Source organism: Cynocephalus volans, chromosome 7, assembly GCF_027409185.1.
Source record: "Cynocephalus volans isolate mCynVol1 chromosome 7, mCynVol1.pri, whole genome shotgun sequence".
In the NCBI taxonomy this organism is placed as follows: Eukaryota; Metazoa; Chordata; class Mammalia; order Dermoptera; family Cynocephalidae; genus Cynocephalus; species Cynocephalus volans.
This window is the reverse complement of record NC_084466.1, coordinates 140887155-140905636: the sequence shown is the minus strand read 5'-3', so window position 1 is coordinate 140905636 and position 18482 is coordinate 140887155. Positions and strand designations below refer to the sequence as shown.

The window sequence follows — 18482 nt, the reverse complement described above, 5'->3', positions numbered from 1 at the left end:
CTCAGTGCACTAAAAGATTCTGGAAAATCACAACACTTGGAACTTCAAAGTGCCTGGCTTGAGGTGGGAGGACTGCAATGAAAGATGCTAGTTCTTTAAATATCTGGTGGTTCTTCCAACATGGAGGGAAAATAGTTCTGAAAACTGTGAAGTCCAAGATCAAGGCACCAGCATATTTCGTGTCTGGTGAGGACTCACTCTCTGCTTCAAAGATGGCACCTTTAAGTTGTGTTCGTTTCTGAGGCTAAGTCCAAAGTCCACCTGGTGGTGGCAACAGTGACCCAGGGGTCTCACATTGCAAGATGGTGGAAGCAGAAACAGCAGAGAGAGATAAAGCCATTTTTAAAACAAACAAAAAAATGCCAAAGACCTCAGCTGGGGAGGGAGGAGGGGGAGCAGGATGGAGACAATGTTCCAGTAACAATAGTCTTCTAAAACTATTTACTTATCCAGAAAAACAAGGAAATCGTATGGCTCAGTTTTTTGGCCTTAGTATTCTCAGTTACACTGAAATTACCTTCTCAAACGCAGAAATTCTATTAAATACACTGCCATTCTGAATTAAAAATGATTTTTAAAGGACTATTGCATTAAGTTAAAGCATGGGCTTTAATCCTGAAGATTAAAGATGAAGGTGAAGATGAGAATCACCTGGGAGGTGAACTTTAGAAACAGCAATGACTGGAATCCCACTCTTTTAAGATTTTGATTCAACTGTCCTAGGGGAAGAACCTCAGCAGGGTCACTGATAAGAGTGTGGATGTGTTGTCCCCTCAAAACTCACATGGAAATCTTATCCCCAGTGTGGCAGTGTTGGGAGCTGTTTGAGTCATGGGAGTGGATCTCTCACAAATGGATTAATGTCTCCCTGGGGGTGGGGGTAGTGAGTTCTACCTTTATTAGTTCCCACGAGAGCTGGTTGTTTAAAAAGACCCTGGCACCTCTCCTCCCTCTCACTTGCTTGTACCCGCCAGCTGTCTGCTGTTTTCTGTCATGAGTAGAAGCATCCTGAGGCCCACACCAGATGCAACTTTCCCTGGATCATAAGCCAAATAAACCTCTGTATTTTATAAACTACCCAGTCTCAGGTATTCTGTTACAGCAACACAAAAATGGAGTAATATAGTCACCTTTTTATCTTTTTATTTTTTTTTCATTTTTATTTTTATGGCAGCTGGCTGGTACAGGGATCCGAACCCTTGACCTTGGTGTTATAACACCATGCTCTAACCAAATGAGCTAATAACTGCCTGCCCCACTGTTGCCTTTTTAAAAGATCCCCATGGATTCAAGCATGCAGCCAGATTGAGAATCACTGATGTAATAAACAGAACATGGAACCATATTTTTAAATCTTTTTTTAGATGAAAGGGACCCTTTATTATGAAAAATAAGAAGTAGATATTTAAGAAAAATTTGTTTCTAATCAACATAATGACAAATGAAAAGCCACATAAAACACTAACTTAGTCAGAAAACCAATTATTTAATTGAAGCTATAAAAAAAGAGGCAGTATAGCTGATAAAATAATTTGGGAAGAATATTTAGCATGTTTCAAAAGATTTAAAATAGGAGCAGGACACTTTACAAAAAGTTGTGTGGGAAATAAAATTCTTAAACTAGAAGTAGAAATGTAACATTACAGAGTATCTTATAAAATACAAAGACAGAAATATAAAAGGACAACAGATGGTCTAAGTCTGAAAACTATTAATAATGACCAAATATTCAGGTTTAAATTTACAGATCCTGGTTATGAGGATCATACTACTATACAAACCAGTGGGCAATACTTTCCAATTAACCATGTGTGGTGTCATCTTCTACAAAGTCTTTCGCCATTTCTGCTGTGATCACATCAATATGACTAACCTGAAGAACAATAAAAGAACAAAATCTGATCCATCTTAAATAAATATGTCAGTGTTGGCACTGCATATGGTAATATTTAAAATACACAGTCTATCATCTATCAATTATACATATCAAGCCAAATGATTCTGAAGCACTGACTAATAAAACTATTTACAACTGTGTTTGTTCAATGCGTGGGTTTAAAAATATTCTTTTAATGCTCTAAAGACATAGATAAGTATTTAACGCCTCAACATTTGAATTACCTTTTTGTTCAGATTATATTTTTGCTATTTTATGTCTTTGCTGTTTAATCAAAGAATCTTAAGGCTGGAAAACACCAGAAGGAGCTGTGTGGTCTAGCCAAATATAAATGAATGTATGTAACTGGTAAAGATTGCATTAAAGCAGCACTGAATAAGCTGGACAGGAAGATATTGTCTCAATACCGATGAAAATAAAGAAAATCAACACAATAAATGTTACAAAAAATTGGCAAACTTCATAGGTATTGCAGGAAAGTTTTTTCTTTACAAAGACATCTTCATCAGATAAGCAATGGCTTTCTAAGTTTTCTTTCACTTTTAGGTAACATAAAACCAGACCTCAGCAATTATAATGGATTAACTATTAAAAAACTTAAACTTCATGTGAAATAAAATTACCTTATTTCTAAACTTTACACCATAGAATTTGTCAGCTGACTCAAGCAGTTCAGGCCTAAAAGTAGTTGTAATAAACTGAGCATGTACAGCAAGTTCCATAATCATATCTGTGAAAAGAAATAGTTATTTAATAAAATCCTTTTCTCAGCAGATCTGAAAATATAAAAAGAAACTATCTTTACTCTTATCCAAAACTCAAAACTGTCAAAATAGCCCGTGACTTGTATTTTTCATACAGACATCTGCAAAAATTACCAACCTAACTTCTTAAATTAGGGATAAACCTTTAACTTCATATCATAAAGTTACAGAATATAAAGTTTTTATTTAATATAAAGAAGCATCTTCTAACACAGCATTAGAAATAATGTCAGAGCAGAATAAGCTTTCTCAAACAAAAAACAAAAACAACCTTGCCTCTGCTACCTATCCCCCCCCTCCACCAAAATCTTTTGAACTTATCCGAGACCAGAATCAGATTCTTTGAATACAGAATAAACATTGTTATGGCACAGACTAGTCAGTCTAACATTGAGAAAAACAAGTTTTAAAATGAGACTTCTGTGTAAAAAATTAATTGAAGTAGGATTTGACTCAAAGAATTACATCTATTTCTTACAGAACTAAACCTTGTAGTCTAAACCTATATTTTAAATAACCTATTAAGAGAAGTTATTTTACTTAATGAATATACACCCTGTTTAGTCCTCTCAAATATCTCAGGCAATAAGAAACCACTATAAAAGAGGTACACTATCATCTTTAAGCAAGCTCTCATTGTTAAGTACAAAACCAAACCCGTACCTGACACGGCCTTTCTGTGCTGAGCATCCAGAGCCTGGTCAATCTCATCAAACAAGTAAAAAGGAGCTGGATCACATTTCTGAATGGCAAAAATCAGAGCGAGGGCTACCAAAGACTTCTGTCCACCTGAAAGCTGTTGCATTTCTCTCATTTCACCCTGTTTTCCTGTAAATGACACCTAAGAAAACATATTATGAGTTAATATCCTAAGGGGGTAAAATCACTATCACCTCTTTAAATTGAGTTACATACAACACATCAATTTAGATTCGGAAAAGAGTCTACAAATTCTACTTCAGTAATACTCTGAGGAAAACTGAATATAAAGATATTTTACCCTAATTCCAACTCCGGTGAACTGGTCAACTGATGGAACGCTACTCTGTGACCCAGAACCCCTCTCACTTTCACCACTGCCTTCTCCTTCATCCTGAGACTGACTGCCCTCCACATCTCCTTTCTTCATCACCAAAGTAGCTTTGCCACCAGGTACTAACTTCTGGAATACTTCGCTGAAGTTTTTGGATACCTTAAAAAAAAAAAAAAAAAAAGTTAATTCAAATACAAATTTCGCTCAGGTGGAATCATACGTATTACTGCTTAAAACAAAAACAAATATTGAAATGCAATCAGAAGTATTTTTTAATCTTAAGAACAGACAGATTGGATCCTTTTAGAAGCTGTGTAAAAGATTCAAGTTACTATATGTTAGCAACGTATATGCTGGATTTGTTCACGTGTATTGATGAGCCCCATCAATGAGAAAAAAGCTTTAAAATCTTCACAAACTGAGTAAGAACTCAAACTTTTGCCCTGTGTGTTTTAACTATAAATAGAAACATACCTGTTTGAAAGTTAACTGAATAGCTTCATATTTTCTAAGTTCAAGTACGTTCATCAGTTCCATGATTGACTTGTAGCCCCTATCCAACTCTTCCTGTCGCTTTATTAACTTTTCTTTCTGCTCTGAAAAATTTACAAACTGATCTAAAGCTTTTTTGTTAACATGGCTGTACTTCTTTAATTCTGTGTTGCACTGTTCGAGTTTTCGAAACAACTATAAAGAGAAAAAAAATGTATAAATAAATTCACATACAGGGAAATTTGCAATGAGACTTCAAATTTAAAATCAACAAGATTTACCTGTTTGAGGCTCAGTGTCTGGTACTTTTCAAAGGCTTCCTGGGGAAGTGATCCAAGTTCTCGAATTTTCTTCATACACTCTTCTTTCTTCTTCAATAGCATGCCTTGTCGATTTGTCATCTTCTCCAGTTCTTTAGTATCATGATTTATAGCATCCATGTGTTCTTTTTCCATATTTTTCCAGCGTTCCATACTCTTCTGAAGTTCTTTAATTCCAGCTTCTGTTTTATCAATGGAATTGTCCAAATCTAAGATGGGAAAAAAACAAAAATTAGGTTATGATACCTATTTCAAAGCCAGAATGTTATTTGAGCAAAGCTTTTATTTTAATAGTTAAGTCTCCTAAAATAAATAGGTTTTAGGTTTTTTCACTGCTTAAATTTTACTGTTAAAATTCAACAATTACTCAAGTCAGGACAAAATTAGGAGTGTATATGAGTGGCTCAAGTATATAGTTTTCATTATCTAATGTTCATGTTGATAAACACCTAAAAAAATTATTTTCTTCTCAGCAACTAAGTGATAAGAAACTTGATTCAGGTATTTCATACTTCAATGAAATGAATCATTTATGATCTCACAAAATTGTCACAAACATTTCAAAAAGTTATTATTTATAATCATCCTACTAAATTCCACTCACTATAAATAAATGTTGGAAAATAAAAAATTCTAAGTACATGTTTCTGCCTATTTGGATATTTCATTTTGTAGTACACAATTTCATAAAACAAATTAAGTTTAATTAAATACCAAAAAAATTTTTCTATGTAAATATTCACCTTCTGATCGTGCCATAGTATCTTTTACTCTTTTATTGATGGCTTCGAGTTCTGATGTTGTGGCAGTAAGAACAGTACCTCCTTCTGTTTCTCTCAGTTCATTAAGTTCCTGCAACACGAAAAGACTTATGAGCACTAGGCCAGAAAATACAAATTTTCTTTGGTTCAAAATGTTATAACTACCAACAGTTTTTATAGCTCTTTTTATGTTTGAATAAACACTCAAGAAAACCAAAAAATATGTATTCATAAAACAACAAACACTTAAAGTATCCATTAAAGGGGAAAAAAAGTAATACATAATTACTAGAAAATTTCTCAGCATTTGAAAACCACTGAGAAAATACTATTAACTACCATTTACTGAGCACTTAGAATGTGCCAGGACAGTAATCATCAAAACAGGTACTACTATTACGTTTATTTTATACAAAAGGAAACTGAGGCTTAGAATATTAAATGACTTGCCCCCAATCACACACTAGGTGGCAGTGTTATAACACCAACCCAGGGTCTATAGTCAGGCTGGCTGCTTGTCTTTCTGTACCTAAAGCCCTTATCTTCAATCAAAGCCTCTCATATAACAGTTTTCAATTGGTTATAGTAATCAAGAAACCCTCAAAAAAGAACATACCTGTTCGACTTGATCCAAGCGTTTTCTTAGATTCTCATTGAGATAAGTCTCTACTCGAGTAATAATACCTTCTAATTTAATTCTTTCATTTAGTAACTGTCTGTTTTCCTATAATTAAGGAAAAAGAAAAATTAGTTGTCTATATAAGCATGCACATTCCACACACAGAAATGCTGTTAATCTGCTGTCCTCTCCATTACTTGTGCTTTACTGAGCTGAAATGAAGTTTTATACCCTTCCAAAAAGCCCTTATATACTTTCTTCATTTTCTCTCTCTTACCCATTCAGAATGCTAAATTTTTGTGCCTGGTAATTTTTATAAGGCATGCTGCCAAAAATATTTTTCTTTGCTTTCATTTTTTTGAACTCAGTATTGGTTGTTTACATCTATGCATTAAAAAATCAAATGTTATTAAAATCTTTAATCAAAACAATATTATTAAATATGCAATATTGGTCACATCATTAATACAGCAAAGCTAACAAGCTTAATCTTAATATTGTGTATATTAAACAAGATGGAAGAGGACAGGGTCTTAAGACAGCTGCCTCGCAGCCATTTCCTGACCAAAGAAAAGATATGGACAGGCTGCTACCTCCTGGCCTAAACAAAAGTGACGTTGAGTTGGATTCTGAAGATTAAGCCACATTAGACAACTCTGGACTTAACTTACAGAAAGTTAAAGAGGATGGGCCCATCAGAAAAACAGAAATCTCAGATTTCCCAACAGATACAGAACAAAAACTGAAACAGAGGAAAATATAAATGCATATAAAGAGTTTCCTTCTAGAATTCTCTTAAACATGTGGAATAAATTCCTAAGAATTATATGAAAAACATTCTGAACAGAAAATCTCAGCCTCAAGATTCAGAGGGAAAGAAAAACACACTCCAGAAAAGGTAAACTGAAGAATGAAAAAGAATCTCATAGTAAACAGTCCTGAAAGGAAACCCAGTAGACAGAGCTTACTTGGTATTCTGGAGTCAATGACAGATTTGAACCCCCTATTAAAAAGAGAAAAATTGACATCAGGCCTTGAAAAAAGGATAGATCAGTCTGTGGAGGAGCAGAATAGGAAGAAGGCTGAGGTTAGCAACCAGCCAGCTACTGAAGAGCTGGTGTAAAAACGGCCAAAGCAGTTGTCTGCCAACCATGCAAAAGCCAAAAAGGAGGCTGAAAATTCACAGGCTGCTTGAAAAAAGAAACTCACATGTACGTTTGAAGCAAAGAAGAGATGGGAAATCAAAAGCAACACAGGATATAAGTAACCTGCCAGAGTTCAAGACATTTATAGACTCAAGTGCTGAATTTACTGAAATGATTTTCCTGCTTATATTAAATGTCAGGAAACTGTTACCAGTAGGAAAAAATCAACATAAAATTTAGGAGTTATAAACCCTTTTGAATCTTTTTCTAAGGAGTTCATCCTACTGAACAAATGAAAAACAGCACTGTTATTTGTATAAGAAATCTAAGCTTACATGCAGAAAACAGGATAGGATTTATCTATTTATACAGACCTACAGTATAAAATCATTTTGCTTTTCATCCATTTGGCATACATAGCACAGCCAGTGAGTCCCTTGTACTTTCTTATCTGTACTTGGTACAACTGCACTTATACTGGAAGGGTATTTTTAAGATTGGCATTTGTTTATAATGGATTAGTTGTAAGTGTAAAAATGTCTCAAATGATAACTATTTTTACAAACAGCTTTAACTGCCTTAATGCTATAAAAGTAATTATAGATTCTTTATTGGAGGAAGAAGAATTGATATTTTGTCACCTAGTAAAAATCAATTGTTATGTACCCTCACATAAAATAATAAAAAAGGGACAGAGAAGAAAAAGATGGAAGAAAATGAAATTTTCTTGTATAATCCTAACATATTTGGAATAGTTTAGAAAAACTTATTAAAGCCTTATTTACTCTTATGGGTGTTAAAAATCCAAATCTCACTTTTTTATTTTCTCAGTCTTCTTTTCTTTCACATTCCTTTATTTAGCAAGAAAGGTACTTTTCACAATAGCCAATTAATTATCCATGAAAATTTTTTTCCTGTCACTTGTACTTGCCTGTTGAAGTTGACGAATTTCATCATTCAGTGCATCTACTCGCTTCTGATCTTCCAGACTAAGTTGAGAAAGCAAATCAGTTCCCAATTCTGCTTTCAATGACTCTCTGGTGGACTCCATAGCATGCAAACTTGCCTCCAAACTTTGTAAGCTACGTTGCTAAATAACAGATTATCCATTTATTAACAAAGGTATTAGTTACTGTTATTACTTATAATAATGAAAAACTGGAAATCTATATTTGATATTAAAGTAAGCTAAGTAAATAATCATATTAACTCAATCATTAGGTGCCCACTGAATTCGGTAATCGACTCAGTAAAAACAAAAAAAAATATTTACAATGCAATATTATGGGGGTGTGTGGAACAGATCATATTTACCATGATTAAACTATACAAAAATCTTCAGGCATATTCATAAGAACAAAAAAGTTGACAGAATGTATTGGGACAGCACAACTGTGAGCATTTCTTTTTCAATTTCTTTGTTGTTCTAGTACTGCTGATGTACTAATAAGATTTGTCAAAAATGCCTTAAGTTTATGAGATCAATAATACACTGCCACTGTAACAGTTTGCTTTCTACTCATTTTAACACAATCTGGATAAAATGCAATCAAATATTCAAATAACTCCATTGTGCTTCCAGACAAAAATGGTTATTGACATATTAAATATTCACTATCAGACAGTTCTATTATGCCATAGCTCAAAATGCATATTTGTCCAATGAAGGTAAAAAGTTTGAATGATGCCTACAACAGGAGACATTGGATACCCATGAGAATAAGTATGGTACAGATAGGCATAGGTACACAAAAGTATGGGTCCAAACAAAAATGGAACATATGAAATTCAAGGATAACCCATATAACATAATCCATCTTAATTCTATATAATACAAATCTATAACACAAAACATACTTACGAACCTTAGGCATAAAGGTTTTCTCTGACTGCTGCCTCTTCTCTTTTAGCATCTTCATTTCAGATAATATGCTGTCTCTGGAGGCTTTAAATTTCCTTTGCTGAGTCTCTATCTGCTGCATTTGGTTCATCAACTGATCTATTTCATTATTAATCCATATACAAGGCTAAGGAAAATTCTCCCCAGGTTGTATATCCTAAATTCTCTTCAGTTCTTATAAACACAACATTATGCATCCCCCCTCCTTTTCTTTACCCCTAATAAGTTATTTCCTCAAATTTATGAACCATGACAGTGCTGAACTATATAATATACTAAACATGTTCAATCATAAAAGCTTAAAATGTTTCACCCTACCATTTCGCTCTCAAAATAATATTTATACTATTTTACTAATAGTTACACACAAAAAATTCTTGGAAAACCCTATAGGAAGCTAAGTAATATCTAACATTTATGTATTTTTAAATATCTTTTTATTTAACAAATATTTATTATGTTATTATGCTTAAGGCACTACTTTAGGGAGTTAGGTAAGAACAGGTCTTTCCCAATGTGGAAGAATAATTCAACTTGGCTATATTATGGAATATAGGAAGATGGCTGGTGTGTGTGTGTATATATATATATATATGTATATGTATGTATGTATATGTGTGTGTGTGTGTGTGTGTGTGTGTGTGTGTGTGTATATACTGCCAACATCTTCCTTTTTCTTATATTTCCCCATACTTTCTCTGTGATAACATTTCACCAAATTTAGGCAGTTCTCAAAAGTGTGATAATGCAGACCCCTGCAAGGTCAAAGCTAAGATGCTTGTCTTTTTCTCCATACTACTGCTTGCGCTGACGACACAGAAGCTATAAACTCGCAGTTTTTAAAAAAATGCATTTTATTTAAGAGAGTCTTTGAAGCAGTAAAAAACTAACTTTAATTCTCAATGCTCAAGTAATTGTATTTTTAATACTGTGTGCCAAAATTGGAAGCACACATAAAGCACTTCTCCTTATACAAAGCTTCGTGGTTATTTTAAGAGAATGCACATGCACAGCTGTTTCAGTTGTGAGCTGAACTAGCTGCTCTTCATGTAGCTACCACTTTTATCTGAAAGAACTGAAAGAACAATTATGATTACCCAGACTTGGATATTTGATGGCCATTTCCTCCACTAACACCAAATCTGCAACGAATAACCTCAAGACAGTAAAATCTAATAGACATTTTTCCATTCTTATATATTTAACTTCTATGCAGTATGTGGTATTACTGATGCTTCCCACCCTCCTCTTTAAAACACTATCCAGGTTTTCCCTTCTATAACTCACTGATCAATCCTTCTCAGTTTCCTTTCTTTGCCTGATAACCTTATGTTGTGGTGTTCCTCGGGTTGTTTTCTCCAAAAAGTATACTCAATGGTATTAGCTACTTAGTTAGGCAAAGGATTAATATCAAAATAGCCTTTAGTTTTTACCTTAGTCTTCAGAAGTTAAACAAACATAAGCTCCTGTGCTTAAATAAAAGTCAAAGTGAAACACATGGAAGTTCCCTCCCACTATACCTACGAAAAAACACAGCCAACATGCAAAAGATTATATATTGCAACCAAAATGCGGTTCTTTCCCCACAACATCAATCATTAAGCACAGAACAAAAAGATATTTTCAATATTTCTGCGGAGGTTTTCATTGAGCTTTGCTTCAAGCTCACCTAATTCTTCTTCTGCTTTTCTAACATCTTTTTGTAATTCAAGTCGAGACTTCCTTGTGTCATAATAACCTCCAGTTAGAGCACCCCGATGACTGACTTGATCACCTATTATATATAAAACATAAGAAAGGCAGCAATTCTGTATAACAACTTTTTATCAAATGATAAACTGATTTACAACCAAAAAACTAACCTACAGACCTTAACTACACAATGAAAATTAAAAAGAAAAGTTAAGAATTTAAGGCTATCCTGAAAAAATTTTGCTTTCCCATGTTAAAATTTGAGGTCTTTAAAAACTGTACCTTCTAAGTGAGCCTGAACATCTGCCAGAAAGCAAAGAAGTGCTAAAGACCAATGAGGACATGTCAATAGGATAGACACAGGACCTAGCCTGGAATTCCCACTTGCCAAATCTGGGAAAATTTCAGCATCCAAAATAATAATGCAATGTGGTAGCACACTGAATAAAACGAATCACAGTGCTACTTAAAAACAAAAAGAAAGGAGAGAGCTCCCCTTCACAAAAGAGTGACAGTTAATAAATATAGAGACAATGAGAGAATTTAAGATTCACCACTTTAAAATCCCTACTGAAATAACTGTTTTGGGCAAGGATAAACAAAGGATGCTAAAACCTCCCGTTTACATGCTTTAGTACTTCACAATTATGGTACTTACTAGACACACTGCTAAATTTTTTTGAATACATTAAAGAATATATTACTATACCATATGTTAAAAAATACTGTGATAACCACTCCAATATAATTGGTTTACTTTGTAATCCAAAGTATTTTATTTTACGCATTTAAAAATTTTGAGAAAGGGTCCATAGGCTTCACCAAACAGCCAAAGGAGTCCACAGTGCAAAAAACCTTAAGAACCCCTAATATAGACCAAAGTACTAAATCTAAGAGAAATCCAATAAATAACAAGCATGGACCCTGTTTAGACTCTCACTTGAACAAACCAACTATTTAAAAAAGATGAAATAATTGAACATTAATTTTCAAATACTATTAAAACCAAAATAACTCTGAATATATAAGATACTCTCATCAGACATGAATACAGTTCAAGTGACATATTATTACACGTGTGAAATGATTTATTAGAATTTATTTGTTCAAAGCTAAGAATTAGTATTACAAACCTTCCAGAGTAATGCAGTCCATAGTGAAAGCACGGGCCAGCTGGGTTGAAACTTCCATGCTACGACAAATAAGTGTCTTTCCAAACACATGTTTGAAAGCTTTGTCAAATCTGGGATTGTACCTCAGTTTACTGATCATAGGAATAGCATCCTAAAAATAAATGTTTTGTCAGCAAGCAAAAAGATCACAACACAGTTAAAAACTGTTAGCATAATTACGAACTACATCTTTATGAAATATAAATAAACACAAATGCCTTATACTTCAAAACTACTGGTTTTTATACTGAAGAGGTTACAAGAATCATTCTACTCAAATATCCTGATAATTTTGTTCATATAATTATCAAGGTTTTCAATAGTAGAACATAGTGACAATGAGCTTAACGGCTCTGGAGCCAGACTGTCCAAGTTCAAATCCTGGTTCTGTCACACATTAGATGTGTGTTCTGGACAAGCTGATCAACTTCTCTACATAACAGTTACGTTACCTACAAAATTGCAATAGTAGCAGTATCTTCCTTACAAAGTTATGAAGACTAAATGAGTTAATATATACAAAACATTTAGAACAGTATTTCTCACACAGAATGGCTATATTTCCTCAGGTAAAATTTACTGCCATTTTTTCCTCTCTCCTAAACTGTTAGAACAGGATTTTTACAATTTTTTAAATTATAAAATATATCCTATATACAGAAAAAAAAAAAATGCAGTACGTACATTAAGCTTAAATTAATGATTATAAAGAGAACATGAATATATCATGCAGCACAAGAAACAGAACACTGCTGACACCCCAGAAACCACCAATGTACACCTTTCCTATTCACACAGTGGTAACCTACAATAACTTTACCTGCTGGAGTTAACCAGTATCATGATATTGTGCTAATCACTTCCTTGCACCTCTTTCTAGTTCTATATCTAAGCTTACTTCTGTTTATGTAGTGTAAATGGAACCACACAACAAGCATTCTTTTGTTTCATTCATACAACATCTGTTAGTGAGACTCAATTTTTCCTCTCCAAAACTTCAAAGATAATTTATAGATCTGAAAGCAAAAAAACCTTGATCCTTTAGTGGCTTATAAGATTCTCAATGTTCCACTTAAATTGATCATTCTCATAGGGCTTCAGCTTTAACCTTAAAGGATGGTAAAAACCACTGCAATTAGCATCAACATTTTGAAATCAAATACCTTAAAGCAATTACATTTTTTAAAGAATGGTGTCTAAAGAATATTTTTAATCCATTTAGAGTATTTTAGCTAGTAACAAAAGCAACATTATGCCTCCAAAGTCTATCATATTGATAGCCATTTTTCATTATGTTTATAAACTATTTTAAAAGTACATCCAGAAAATTTAAAAATATACACTTAAAATGAGAGTTCCTCAGGGAATTCCTCTCCAACTCCCTAACCTTAATTTTGTCACTCCCAGACATACTCTTAAAGTATCCTGTACTTATGCATTTTAATACTTCACACATTAGCAATGACTTGTTTCATGTCATGGTTGTGACGTCCACCTCCCTCCCCCCAATACCACCCAGGCACTATGCTCTGTGGAAAGTCATGTTTATCTCACAGACCAGTGAATCCCAATGTACAGTGCCTGGGCACTAGCATGTGTTAAACAGACTATATGGTAAAAAGTAACTTAATGAAAAAGAGATATACTTTAACACACATTGACTCACATTGGTTTCAGGATAGGCAGTATCCCTGACATCTAACTTATTAAGAGGTAGAAAAGTGACCTCTCCAGGAAGATTCATTTTATTAAACTCCATTAAAATCTTCGTGCTGACTTCATCTGAATCAACAATGTGATAAAATAACCTACATATAAACAGAATAAGACACATGTTTATTGCTAGACTTTAAAGTGCTATAAACATTTAAGCATTAAATAATTCATTTTTCTATGCAATACAATTTGTATGCAAAAAAAAAAAAAAAAAGGCTATTTAGAAAATTCCAATGGGGGGAGAGAAAAAGAGAGCCCAAAAAGGAGAAAGCTCTAGCTTTTATAATTAGGAACAAATACATAGCATCTGCTTCTTTAATCAGAAAGTTAAATAAGGAACCAAGGACACAAAGATAAGACATATTGTACTAAAACTACAAAAAGATGTTTCTTGTGTTATTCTTATTTCCTCTTTCCTGTAAGAACCCTAAATATAAAGCAAAAAAATTCACCTATTTCCAGCAGTGACCTCCACACACGTGTAGAAAGCTGGCTCACATTCAAAGTTATTCATCACAATGCCATGATAGCCATTTTGAACATGCTGGTTTATTCCTTTTCGACGAAAGTGGTCTAGCACTTTGTTTATGCTATCTATTCCATTTAGAATGGCCTGTAAATTGTTATGTGACAGACATTAAAATAATGTCGCCAATGGCACCCCTGCTGATAAAAAAATAAGCCAATTCCTCCATACATTTAAAAATATACCAAAGACTAAATTAAACATCTCCTTCCCAACAAACACATCATCTCCATGAAATATACCAACTACATGTAACACCTTATGTTATGGGTTCTGTTCTATGTCACTACTATTAAAAAAGAGACTTCACCTAAAAATCAAAATTGCTGGGCTGCCTGGTTAACTCAGTTGGTTAGAGGGCAGCCTTGTAACACCAAGGTCACAAGTTTAGATCCCCATATCAGCCCACCACCAAAAAAAAAATCAAAAGTGCTTAGTAAGGCTGCTTACTATCATTTCATAGATATGAGATTTGGAAATTCTATTCTCCTATTTAATCCCCAGAACCAGTGACCTACAGCTTTTTAGCAAATAAATTCTAATGTAATAATGAGTGACTCAATGACTTATTGTAAACAGAGGTAATGAAAAGAACCTGCCCACCTTTCCCGTTGCCGCTCTAAGAAGTTGCTGCTTCTTTTCAAGATCTTCTCTTTTAGCAGCAAGTGCTTGCTGTTCTGCATTCTCCTCTCTCCATAAGTAACTAATGAATAAAAATTAGACTGCTTTTAATTTTAAACACATAAGAGAGGGTACAGTTTAGAATAAAATACTGAAATCAAACTGAACAGTTAATTTATAACTTAAAGACCATGTAAAAGCCAGTAACTAGCATAACTACATTAAGGCATATTTTAGTCAATACTAACTTTCTTTCACTTTGTAATTCATCTTTCTTATTTTTTACTTCATAATATTTTCTGTCCAGTTCTTCTACTCGAGCTTTGACTTCATTAAGATCCTGATCCAGTTTCTATGGGAATAAAAATAATTCAAACTCAAAATTCAATATCATCAAATTACTCCATAGTGACAGAAGGCAGATCAGTGTTGCAAAAGAATGGGATGGGGTAGGCAAAAGGTGAGGGATGGAGGGATTACCAAGGGGTATGGGAAACATTTTTGGGTGATACACATGTTCATTATCTTAATTGTTGTGATGGTTTTACAAGTGTAAATATGTCAAAACTCAAAAAATGACACACTTTAAATATGTACAACTTATTGTATGTCAATTACACCTCAATGAAGCTGCTGAAAAATCCAATCTCAATTTTTAAAAGTTGTCTTTAGGGAAAAGAGTGCATCACCAGGAAAGACAAACCATAAAATGAATTACTCTAGAAAACATTGCTAAAATGAAATTAATTTGTCCATTAGTGATCTAAACCTTATTACTTCTATAATATAAACTCCACAATTTTTAAAAAATACATTCATTCATTCTCAAAATAATAGAGTATAGTTATCATACTGCCCCCTCTACCCATATACAACACAAAAGATATCTTTGACTATTTTACAATCAAGAACAATGAGCTAGAAAACATTGAATAGGTAGAAGCTATAAGAAAGTAAGATACTGTTTTCTTAAGGATAGCTAATGAATTATATTCATTAATTTAGTAAATTATATTAAAATTTAAAAAATCCCTTATTCTCTTTGGCTAAAGTTTAAGGACACTGACACCCATCCATTTAGTAAATAGTTACCAAAAGCCCACCACTACGTACGAGAGACACTGTTCCAAGAGCTGGGGAATCAAGGACCAAAAAACCCCAAAAATCCTTGAAGAGCAATAAAATAAGCAAGATAAATCTAAAGATCAACCATCCTTTTGGGGGCTGGCGGGGGGACACTTCGTATTGTGCATAATGAGATAACATTCATTTGTTTGTAACTAGTTATTAGCAAGCATCAAAATAATTACAAATACTCCCACAGAGTACTAAAAAGTATTAGTCCTCAGTAGTAACATAAGCAAAAATACTATATAATACTCTTTTTTATCTTCTGTCAACTCACTCAGGCAATGTGAACCAATTATCTTATGCTTAGCATCTTTCTGTTCAATCAGAACCACTGCCAAAGGATGGGTGGTGGAATAAGGGCAGGGGTGGGGGTGAGTCAAACAAGACAACTTAACTATTTATGAAGATTTCTAATGTCAATAAAATTAAATGGAGTGAGAGATTAAAATAATCTAAAGAGTCTGAAATACATAAAAAAAAAATTACATATAAAATTTAGAGATCCGGTCACAATGGTGGAATAGACGGTCACCAGTGTCACTCTCTCCCACAAATCAATCAATTTACAACTACTAAAAAGCAACAACAGCCAAGCTGGGACCGCTAGAGATCAGGAGAAGAGGAGGAGAGACACATGGAGTGCATGAAGGTGGGAGAAGTCACAATGAAAGAAAGAAAGAACCACTCCAACCATTTCGAGTCCCGGCTGCTTCAAGGCTGGAGGGTGAGCGCATGGATCAGGAACTGGCAAAAGCCACAGCTGTGCCCTTTGGATGAAGTTGCTTGGAGGTGGCAGGTGAGAAGAGGGCCTTGGTGGCCCCCCAGACCAGCAGGGCTCTGTAGACCCACAAAGGAACGAGGAGCCATAACAACTGAAAAAAAGGAGCCACTCAGAGGCCAGTGAGTCACCGCAAGGTACCTGTATGCAGCTCGCCCCATGAGAAGTGTTTGTAGTGCAGGCGGTGGGGAAGTGCAGGAGGTGGAGAACACTGGGGCACAGCATGGACAGCTGATCTGCCCTCCAATCAGTGTAAAACCACTCAGTGGAGACTGGTCAGGAATACAGAACTGCAGGGGGTGCAATTTGCTGGAAAGACTCAGGCCCAGACTAGAGTTTCTACACAACCCAGGTGTACCGGATCTCACGAGAGCCCGAAGTACCTATAAAGTCAACCATTAAAATCTGAGCTGCGGGCCGGCCCCGTGGCGCACTCGGGAGAGTGCGGTGCTGGGAGCGCAGCAACGCTCCAGCTGCGGGTTTGGATCCTATATAGGACTGGCTGGTGCGCTCACTCGCTGAGCGCGGTGCGGGCGACACCACACCAAGGGTTGCGATCCCCTTACCGGTCACGAAAAAAGACAAAACAAACAAACAAAAAACCTGAGCTGCACGAAAAGCCTTCCCCAGGGAATCAGCAGCAAAGCAACAATTTAGCTCAACCACAGAGCTCAAGTGCTGGTCCCCACAAGAAGTTCCCCCATTTTAGAAGTAAGCAAAGGACAACAAATTAGTTCCAGTGCAGAGTTTAAGTGGCAGGAACAGCAAATGATCCAACACAGAACTGGAAGAAAAAACAAAATACCCACAGACCAGAGTCAAAGTTTGATATTAACTAGTAAAGGTCTCACATCACCAAAGAACACCTATAAAATCTAGAAGGACCAGAATTCCCCCGGGCTACCAAGCCAGAGAGGAGGAAGTGCTGGGGGCCTCAGCCACATCACACGATACCCACAACCAGCCCAGAAACAACCACCAAGCCTCAGCAGGTGGCACCCTGGGCTCTCCCAAGCCCGAGCCGTGGGGGCCAAAGTCCTCAGCCATGCCCCCCACCCCCTGCAACCAGCCCAGCGAGAGTACCAAGCTGCCGCAGGAAGCGCCTTGGGCTCTCTAGAGCTGGGGTGGTGGAGCACTAAAGGCCTCAGCCATGCCTTCCCCACACCCACAACCAGCCCAGCGACAACCACCGAGCTGCCACCAGAAGCACCCCAGGCTCCCGAGCTAGGGCAGTGGGAGAGTGAGGGCTTTGCCACAACCCCGACATCTGCACCCAGCCCAGCAATGACCAAGACACCTCGGGAATGAAGGGGGGTACCACAGGCCTCAACCCCACCCCTCCTCCTTCTTCCTTCTCCCACTTTATTTCCTTCCCCCTGCCCCTCTCCCGTTGACCCCCAACAGCTCCACATCATAGAATATAAAAAAAAAATTAATGAACTCAAAAAAAAGTTAATTATGTATATAAATTTATCATGATTTTTACCTTGCATCAGACGAAATAGAATGAAAATATTTTGCTCAAATTTTTGTTAACTGATTCATAGAATCTTGGATAATCAGAATGACTCATAACCCTTACATTCTGCACATGAAAAATTTAGGACTCCATGGTATCTGAAACTTTCATAAAAAGTAAACAAATTCCCTTTGTAAAATTAAACTTTTCAAGCAGCAATGATTTAATTAGTACCCAAGACATCTGATTATATGCTAGAAGAGTCTGCTTTTTAAATTGTTTCATCTTTTATAGGTCTAAACAATTGAAAGACTATAGTGTTAGTAACTAGCATTAAAGCATACAGCACTTCTAAAATCCCACGTTCTTTTAAGTATATGTGAAAATTAAAGTTCCCTTTCTGAGACCACCATATGATACTTAGAACCAGTAATAAAGTAAGCTATCTATATTAAC

At 35.3% G+C, this 18482-nt stretch overlaps 1 protein-coding gene and 1 pseudogene across 2 annotated transcripts in view; one reads left to right on the top strand and one right to left on the bottom strand.

Moving 5' to 3' along the window:
* Window positions 1-1521: 1521 nt before the first annotated feature.
* SMC3 (structural maintenance of chromosomes 3) overlaps window positions 1522-18482 on the bottom strand; it is a 33818-nt gene continuing 16857 nt past the window's right edge. For both annotated transcript variants that reach the window (XM_063102526.1, XM_063102527.1), the window contains 16 exons: window positions 14907-15010; window positions 14641-14740; window positions 13964-14124; window positions 13462-13603; window positions 11757-11907; window positions 10553-10705; window positions 8897-9048; window positions 7963-8121; window positions 5884-5991; window positions 5250-5358; window positions 4468-4715; window positions 4169-4381; window positions 3662-3853; window positions 3325-3502; window positions 2521-2627; window positions 1522-1873 (listed from right to left, as the gene is read on the bottom strand). In XM_063102526.1, the coding sequence (XP_062958596.1) occupies window positions 1802-1873; window positions 2521-2627; window positions 3325-3502; window positions 3662-3853; window positions 4169-4381; window positions 4468-4715; window positions 5250-5358; window positions 5884-5991; window positions 7963-8121; window positions 8897-9048; window positions 10553-10705; window positions 11757-11907; window positions 13462-13603; window positions 13964-14124; window positions 14641-14740; window positions 14907-15010 (2349 nt within the window). In that variant the 3' untranslated portion in view covers window positions 1522-1801. The remainder of the gene's footprint in view (window positions 1874-2520; window positions 2628-3324; window positions 3503-3661; window positions 3854-4168; window positions 4382-4467; window positions 4716-5249; window positions 5359-5883; window positions 5992-7962; window positions 8122-8896; window positions 9049-10552; window positions 10706-11756; window positions 11908-13461; window positions 13604-13963; window positions 14125-14640; window positions 14741-14906; window positions 15011-18482) is intronic.
* On the top strand, window positions 6464-7153 carry LOC134382430 (protein FAM204A-like; annotated as a pseudogene).